Here is a 9689-nt window from a genome sequence, read left to right on the forward strand (position 1 = left end):
GCCCACAGTATGATGCCACCAGCATTTTACTAGGTTTCAGTTAAGACTAAACTAACACCACTTTGATGACAATAAACAGTATTAAAAGATTAGGAGAATTCCTAGTATTATTGTAGGATAACTTTTGCATCAGTGAAATTTAGTTAGCACTTTTAGTAACACCAGCATATCTCATATAAGACCCACTTCGTCTTTGAGAACATGGAACATAAATCTTTATGAACCTAGAGGAGCACAGTATATTGTTCTCTAAAGATTTTTATAGAGCAACATGCAATTCCCTACAATGGCTTCCAGTTCTTTGTCCATTTGTCATAAATGACTCATAGATTATAATAGTGTAACAACATACTAGAGTTCAGATGTCTTTTAATTTTATAAATACATTTTGCTTTAACTTAGGATATGTACAAATGTTCAAATATATGAGCAAGGACAAAAGGAAGAGAGTGCAAACAAACAAAAAAAGATCAAAACCCCTTCCCCTAAATAAAACCTCAAAAACCAGCTAAGTAAAATAATAACAACAAAAACATTGTAGATGATTGAACCTTTTTGGCATCTGCTGATTCCCAAATTTAAAAAAACAAAAAAACAATTCCTGTCCTTGTATTTTTTTTGTCTACCTGTATGTCACTCACATACACACTTAACAACTTTCAAAAGGGACTTTAGCTATCATCTAATCTAGTCTGACCTCATTTTACAGAGGAGGAAAGATACTTGGCCAACAAATAATCAGTTGTTGAAACTTCCATCAATTCCTATGGGAAGTTATGCCATTCATTACCTCCTCTATAATGAATTTGAGTTACTCACTTTCTTAACCTTTAGACTGTAACGAACAATATTAGCATAGTAATGCCATCATTGGGGGAATCAAGGGAGCTGAGCTGAAGACCCTGATTCCATCATATACTGGGATATAAACTTTCCAAGCCTCAGCTTCCTTATCTATAAAATGTAGAAAATAATACTTATTCTACCTACTTCTCAAGGTTGTTGTAAGGAAGATATTTTGTAAATGAAAAAGCACTAATGAAATGTGAGCTAAAATTAACGTCAATTCCATTTGAACATAACGACTTTAGACTATATAGGTCAGTACAAATACAAGAATATAAATTTCAAATATAAGAGAAATATAAGCAGTTTGGGCAACTGAGTATTGTCAAACTATTTTAAAAACCACTAGCTCAAGAAATAACTCAGAAAGGTCATTCATTTTCAAAATGTAAAACTAAAAATAACTGAGTACTGTACATATCCTAAGTTAAAGGAAAATATATTTATAAAAATTAAAAGACATTTGTACTCTAGTATGTTGTTACACTATTATAATCTATGAGTCATTTATGACAAGTGGACAAAGAACTGGAAGCCATTGTAGGGAATTGCATGTTACTCTATAAAAATCTTTAGAAGGAGCTTTTATGTCATTATTATATCAATTGATATGTTAATATATCAATATTACTTTAGAATTCTCATATTTAGTCAAAACCCTAAATTTAATTCTTACAATTCTATGTGTTGTCTTCTGTTAGAATTTAAACTCCTTTGGAGAAAGAACTGTTGGAGTCGTCTTTCTCATCAGTGTATTTATGGTTTCATGTTGGGGTTTTGGTTATAAATGACTTTGCTCTTATAACAATGACCAATATGGAAGTGTATTTTGCATGACAATAAAAATGAAGGGAAAAAAAAGAATGTAAACTCCATGAGGACAGTTAGAAATTGCCTTGCTTACTTAAATTTATATAACCAGGGTATATGAGAGTACCTTAAAAATAGTAAGCTCTTAATAAGTGCTTTTTAATTCCTTTATTGAATTGATTTTAGACCATAATGTCATACTTCTATATTTCCCACAGCTAACCCAGAGCTGGACACAAAGAAAATTGTTGAATTAAACATTTTCCTTAATTGGACTATAAAGTCTTTAAATAATATGGGCTCTCTTCTATGTTCTATTTTCTCTGTATTTGCCCCATAGTCCTTAAACACTATTAGTTATACAGTAGGTATTTAATGAACATATTTATTGAATTAAATTTTCTCCTCAAATATACTACTCAACAAGTATTTATGGGCTGATTCACTGCTTTCCAGAATAAAATTCAAAACTTGGAGAAAAGATTAGATAGAAAAAAGAAAGGTCTTGTGGCCTTGAGTAGTAAACTGTAGTACCCATTAGTGGAAACCTATTAAATCAGTGCAACCTACTTTGAGAGATAAAAGATAAATGCAGCCACCAGGTCTTCCTTCATCTATAGGGTATGTACTTATAAAAACTTACCCTGGGCCTGGGGGAATGCTGAGCATTTCTTTGACATTCCAGACATTAAAGTTCATTTCTTAGGATTCTATCAGAAAAAAGGAAAGAATATGAATTAAGCCAGCACATAGAGTAACTTTTTTCAAATACAATTTACAAATGCCTGTTCTGTGGAAATCAGGATGTTCTGAAAGTAGCATCTACATTGCACTACCATTAAGACTTTTCTTTACAGCCATAGCAAAGACCAACCTTTCCCAACCAGGCATTTTTGGAGACTACTTGTATACAAAAACAAAGCTCTCTAATCCACTATCTGCTGATTCAGTCAAAGTCCATATTTATTAACTGATTTGGCCTATATTTGAATTCTGGTTCAGTCATTTACCAGTCTTGTATTTGCCCTTCCTAATTTGGACCTTATTTTCCTCATTTTCAAAATGAGGAATCATTCAAAATGAGAGGTTTGGACATTCAATAATCTCTGTGCTCCCTTCAACCCTAAAAAGTTGATCTTCAAATCCCTCTTATGTTATTCACATTTATAGAAAATTCATATCTCTGACAATGCTGCAAAATGAATACCTAATCAATAGCATGATGCTTTTCTAATTAGGAGAGCAACCTAGTGCTTTATTAGTAGTAGACAGGATTATAGTAGTTGATTTTCTCAGGATATCTTCTGAGTGCATCTCAATTTTCTCAAAAAATGTACTATGATCTAATTCTAAATCCTAATATCCTGATTAAGCAAGAAAAATGACTAAATTGTCCATACCCATTGAACCAGGAGTCTAACATTGGGCACATACCCCAAGGAAATCAAAGACAAAAACAAGGATTCAACATACCAAAAATAGCAGAATCTTCATCACACCACTCTTTGTGATAGCAAAAAAAAAGGGGGGCGGGCAGCTGGGTGGCTCAGTGGATTGAGAGCCAAGCCTAGAGACAGGAGGTCCTAGGTTTAAATCTGGCCTCAGATACTTCCCAGTTATGTGACCCTGGGCAAGTCACTTGACCCCCATTGCCTAGCCCTTACCACTCTTCTGTCCTGGAGCCAATACACAGCATTGACTCCAAGATGGAAGGTAAGGGTTTAAAAAAAAAAATAGAAATAAAGTGGGTGTCCATCAACTAAGGAATGACTGAACAAACTTTGGTATATAAGTGTAATGGAATATTACTGGGCACTATGAGGAATGTTATGAATTCAGAGAAACATGAGACATTCATATGAACTGATACAAAAGAAAATAATATACATAATGGCTACCACAATGAAAATGAAAAGATCACTAAAAAGGTAAATAAGTTAAACTCCCTGAGAATAGATAATAAAACCTACCTTCTCCCTCTCTTCAGAAAGTTGGAAGGACTACTACTGCCAGTCAGAATGTTGTATGCATTGTCAGATTTGATATTTTTCTTTATTGCTTTTCTTTGTCACAAAGGAAATTTCAGTGGGAGGAAGCGGTTGAAAGACTGTGAAGTAAAGACAACAGGCAACAATTAAATGAATTTTTTCTTCTACTTTGAATGATTAAATTATCTTCTATGTAGACAGAATTATCTTCTAATTTGAATTATTAAAAGTTACTAAAATACTCTGTCATGTCCTTTCCTTCATTTTTTTTGCAGATGTGGGAAACTATAGGTATACATTAACACTACTATACTATCATCAGACTCAGTTGAGGTGTTGGCTAACTTGTCTGAGTTGATTTTTCTCTCTCTTTTTTTCTGTAAGGGATGGCTCTCTGGTTAGGAGAAATATTTGGAAATAAAAGTGATGTAAAAACAAAATATAGGGAGCAGCTGGGTAGCTCAGTGGATTGAGAGCTAGCCCTAGAGATGGGAGGTCCTAAGTTCAAATCTGGCCTCAGACACTTCCCAGCTGTGTGACCCTGGGCAAGTCACTTGACCCCTATTGCCTGGCCCTTACCACTCTTCTGCCTTGGAGCCAATACACAGTATTGACTCCAAGAGAGAAGGTAAGGGTTTAAAAAAATATATATATATATGTATATAACTTTTAAAGGCTATAAATAGAGAGCTAAAATTGGCCTATGTGAAAAAATGGGTTATAGTCATTACTAAACACTGCAATTGATTAATTTATTTCAATTTGTCTGAATACAGTGATATATTAATTTCCTCTTTGTAGTCTAGCTTCAAAGTCTACTGAAAGACTTCTTACAAAGCAAATAATGATAACATAGCTAAATGAGATGAAAATAAGAATAGATTTTTTTTAATCAACTGTCTCCATTCAAACATTCTTTAAATGCTTCACACCTAAAAGAATCCCATGGTTCAAACTGCAAAAGCAATTCAGAAAGAGCCTAGCCAGTAAAATGGAAAAGGTCAAGAATTATAGCTGAAATTCACTCAGAAAGGGACTAGCTGTGTTTAGGCCATAGTCCAACCTCCCCAGGAGGCCTCCCTTAAGATTCCCCAAATCTAAGTTCAACAACTCCTGACAGATTGACCAGTGGTATTTATCTTGAGTTCTAAAGGTACAAAAACTCATCAATAGTTGGATCTGTGGTTCTCAAATCTTGTCACAATCTTACCTCACTCTAGGATCCTACTTTCCCCCTCAAATTTACAGTCACATTTAAATGAAATGTTTTATACATCTCGCCCCAGTCCCAATTAATGTAAAACTAACAAGATGTTCTACACCCTGATAACTTCTTCTATCAGGTAAAAATGGAGAATGCTCTTTCAATAAATCAAATCTACAAAATAGGAGTGAACAATTTCTAGATTCTACTATTAAATCAATTAGTCAAAAATATAAACTAAGTACAAGAAATGAAGTGCTTCAAGTCATTAGATGAAATTAGATGACATCAAATTAGTTGAAAGAATTAAATACACTTTTGGACATACTTGTGTGCTTCATATAAACACTCCCAGAGGCCTATCTGCTCTCTTTCTTGAACCCCTTTGTTAATTATATAGAGAGAATGATACACAAAAACATATGTACATATAAATATATTTAAGTTATACGTGTGTATATCTATATACGGGCTTTGGGAGTGTTTTGAGGAATCCAACCCTTCTACACATGGTAGCCATAGCAAGTGAAGGTAAGCCCATAGGGATGACCACCTCCCTCCCACTGACCAGGTCGTCAAAGAAACGGGCCTAGTACCAAACAATGCAACCATCTGGAGGCTGAAAGGACAAAGTGTACTTCATATATTCATAAGATAGTCTAATTCAGGGAAGGTGGTTTCTTTGTGGAAGGAAAAATGCAAAAAATGTGTCAGGAGTCTTAGGCCCCTCATATTAGGATCCAGAAGACAGCTACATATACCTTAGATAAAAAAATTTTCATGAATTCTCCAGAAAGTGAGAAAAGAACTTCTGTTCCAAAGAGGATCTGAGAATTACCTCTTTCTTATATGTGCTTTTTAAGCTTGAGCCCACTTTTCTTGGACTCTTTATCTTTGTAGGAAAGAGTATTCCAGTTTTTGGGGGTGAGTTTATATCAACCATTCTTATTATAACTCTCTAAGTTATAACATTATAATCTCAGTAAATTCTCCTTTCTAAAATTTAATTAAGTTTGGCTAGCTAAATTAATTAATTGGGTATATTTGTGAGGGAACTTCTGAGCAACAATACTAGAAAAAACAAACCCAACCCCCTTGTGGTCGCCTTTAGGAGAGGAATAGTCAGTAGCCCTTTGGGGACTTAGCCTGCCAATGCTTATGAGTGTTGGGAAATGCCCAGGGAACTCTCTGTCCACAAATTATCAAATTGCTATACATCTGAATTGTTAGAGAGAATTTTATCACCAGGAGTTCTTGGCATGAAATCACAGATCTAGAACAACAACAACAATCAGAATATGGAAACATGGTGAGCTGCTTTGCAAGATAAAAATGACCTTATGAGATTTTTTTTGTAGTCAAGACAGTTTTAAAAACTGGCTGATTATATGGATTGAAAAGAAGTTTTTGAAAAGTAATCATTTTAATTGCTAGCCTTCTAAGCTATGTTCCAAGTGTTATTCTAGTATCTGAGAGAATTCTATTCATAAGTAGCTAATATTCAACTCCCTAAGAACTCCTACAAGAAATGTCATTTGTTTGAGAATTAAGAAGAGTAATAACACCCTATATCAAGTCATCCTGGCTAGTGAAAATGAAAACCTTAGATTTTACAATCTTTTTTTTTAATCTAATAATTACATGAGTTTTACAAACTCTGGCCAACAGTTATTCCTTCCACCTTTCCTCACTACCCTCTGTTGGCACCTTCTCTCAGTCACCTTTCTAGCTAAAGTAAGACAAAAAGCAGAAGCTTTTCAGAAGGAAAGAATGCAATCATCTTCTCCAGTCCTCTTATATTACTTGAAATAATTAAGACAAGAAAAATAAATTTGTTTACTTTTAAAAAGCCAATTATCAGCTCATAGTAAGACTTCCTAATTATTATAAATAAGTATCTACCATATATTCAGGAACAAGATTAAAATGGTGAAGCAAATGTGGGGAATTGTGGAGGATTACATTTTCCCACTAAGCTACATCTACATAAGACTGATCTAGTTGAAAGAATGGCTAAATGTATGTACATAAATGCTAGATCCTCAATTTCCCAATTACTTCTCACTTTGGCACGGGTACCAGAGATGGCATGCAGAGCCCTCTCTGTGGGCACAAGGCAGCTCCCCACCACCACCACCACCACCACCTGGGGCAAAGCTGCTCCCTTCCCCCTCTCCATCAGGTCTGACATTTTTTTAACATCCCCCCACCCCTGCCCAGCAGCCCAGTGGGAGTGCATAGGGGGTTAAGGTGGACTAGTTCACAGGTGGCAGAACAGGAGGGAAGCAGAGCCCTCATGCCACTCCCCTTCCCCTCTACACTAGGTGTAGTTCCTTACCTCACTCACCCCTCTGCCCAGCAGCCCAATGGGAACACTTTCTCCTTCCTCTGTGAGGGGTAAAGGGAGGTGGGTGCCAGGCATTGGATTGGGGGAAGGAGCACCTTCTAATATTGAAGTGTTCCTCTATCCCTACATTCCATTCTGCTACTATTAGCCATTTTGATTTAAGCTTAGGAGAGAGGAAAAGTTTCAGGGTGTGCAGGGAGGTCATAAGTTTTACTAAACTGAGTGTACCAAAAGACTGAAGCTCCCTGACACTTCCCTTGTTCCCTTCTCCTAAAGTATATTTTTATATATAAATATAATATGTGACATATTATATTTATATATTAAAATATATGTAAAGTATAAGTTTTACCAGGATAAGTGTACCAGTGGTCAACTTAAGTCTGAAATTATGTATTCACCTCAGTAATGGCAGGGGGACTTTCCATAAGGTCAAGGTCTGCCTTCTTAATTCTTTTTACTTTGCATAGCCAGATACTACATGTAACCAAATATTTAATAAAATGCTTATGTCCATAGATTGAATATACCACTTCAAAGAACCAGGTTGCCCTCATCTTTTCTTCAATTATTATATACTAAATATGTTGGAGAAGTGTGTGGATATTTGTGCCCACACACATTACACCCACGAGTATGTATATGCATAAATGACCATCTGTGTATACATACATATGTATATCATGTGTGCACATATATTTAGAGGCAAGCTAGATGAATCAGGAAACCCAATTCAAATCCAGCCTCAGGCACTTACTAGCTGTGTGTAATTCTAGGCAAATCATTTAACCTCTGTTTGCCTTAATCCATTGGAAAAGCAAATAGCAATCTCCCCACTATCTTTGCCAAGGCAATCCCTTAAATGGGGTCCAAAAAGAGTCAGAAAAAATTGAACACCACCACATATATTCATTTGGAGTAAAGTATTTAGAGGGAGGGAGGAAGGACTTAAAGATAGAGAAATATATGGGGTGAAGTGTGGAAAGGATTGTAAAGAAAGGGTAGTATTTGTATACACAAATATACATATTTGTGCCTTCTTCATATAACACATCTAATAGCTAAGAGAAAATCTTAAGCACTATCGTTAGTCATTCTATCATTTGAGCCTAACAATAATCTTATACAGTAGATAATAATTACAAGTTATTCATGTTACAGATGAAGCAACTAAGGTTCTGAAAGGTTAAATGATTTGCCCATGAACACTCACTTAATTATAAAATTAAAAATTTGAACTCGGTTCTCCCTCTGAGCCCTCCTCCCGGAACCCTTTCCCACCACTCCACAACTGAGAGGGGTCTGTGAATATATGATGGAGGGGGCTGGTGGCGGGGGTTCTGTGTAGGAGGGGAGGAGTCTGCAGTCATCGGGAGGGAGGACTATAGAACACAGGACCCATTGGAGAAGGGACTATCTTAAGAGATTTTACAACTATTTTGGAAGCATCAACTCCAAGTGGGTCATAGTGTTACCCACCCCCGCCAAACCCTGCACTTGTGAAGCTTACACTGTATACAGTGAAGCCTGGCTTGTGCACAGTAGGGGATGAAGGGGGAGAATGGGGAAGCCCAGTCTGTGTAACAGGGGCCGAGAATGGAGGAGCGCAGCAAGAGTAGATAGAGGACGGATAGAGATTGGAGGAAGGGCCGAACAAGAGCAGCCAGGGTAGATAACAGGAAGGGGCTGAGCTCAATCAGCAGTGGGCAGAGGATAAGGAAGGAGCCGAGCCTATGGCAGGGTCAGAAGGCGTGGAGACAAGCAGGTTGCCGGAGAGGGACGGGAAGGTCGAAGCACCAGGCCTCTTCTCCAGAGCGCCCCACCCAGCAGCCTGAGATGGGGGCTCACTTCTCACAGAATCAAGTAGGGGGCGTGTTTCTCTAAGAAGCTGCCCCATACCTATTCCGGCGTCAGGTCGAAACCCTAGCCTGGATGTCTTTATCCCAACCAAATTCAAGAGAAAAATAGCGCCTCACCCTTTTCGTGGTGACACTTGGACCTCACCTCCGCTTGAGGCTCCGCCCACCTGTTATCCACATGACCAGGTCCCATTTTAGGAAGTGACCAATGGGAGGCCAGGAACGAACACGTGGCCTCAGAGAGACCGGCATCCACATGTAAGGTGGGGCAGCCCCACAAGGTCAAGGTTTCTCTCCTTCTACACTTGAGGAAGGCCTTGAGTGAAGGCCTAGGAGACTTTAGCCTTCCCAGCTGGTGTCACCTCCACAGTCCCCATCCCCACGCCCAGTCAGGTGTGGAAGTAACCCACTCCTGGGGCCTCATGATGACTTCTTTTTAATTATCTTGTGGAAAAGAACTAGAAGCCCCTTGGAAACAGCGGCTCTCTTTATCTTGGTATTTTGAGCCATCTGGGAACTTTAGAGGCCAACTAGTCCAACCTTTAATTTTACAGATGAAAAATCTGAGACCAGGGGTGATTTGGTTTCTCTAAGGTCACACTGACAGGGATTTGAACCCAAGTCCTTTGAGGTTG

The 9689-nt window shown here is 37.5% G+C and overlaps 1 protein-coding gene across 1 annotated transcript in view; it reads right to left on the bottom strand.

Moving 5' to 3' along the window:
- The window catches only part of IHO1 (interactor of HORMAD1 1), a 68911-nt gene extending 59261 nt beyond the window's left edge, over positions 1–9650 (bottom strand). The window contains exons 1-3 of the mRNA XM_056805070.1: positions 9172–9650; positions 3627–3763; positions 2300–2366 (exon numbers count right to left, since the gene is read on the bottom strand). Of these exons, the coding sequence (XP_056661048.1) occupies positions 2300–2355 (56 nt within the window). The 5' untranslated portion in view covers positions 2356–2366; positions 3627–3763; positions 9172–9650. The remainder of the gene's footprint in view (positions 1–2299; positions 2367–3626; positions 3764–9171) is intronic.
- Positions 9651–9689: the final 39 nt, after the last annotated feature.

Source organism: Monodelphis domestica, chromosome 7 (assembly GCF_027887165.1).
Source record: "Monodelphis domestica isolate mMonDom1 chromosome 7, mMonDom1.pri, whole genome shotgun sequence".
Lineage (NCBI taxonomy): Eukaryota > Metazoa > Chordata > Mammalia > Didelphimorphia > Didelphidae > Monodelphis > Monodelphis domestica.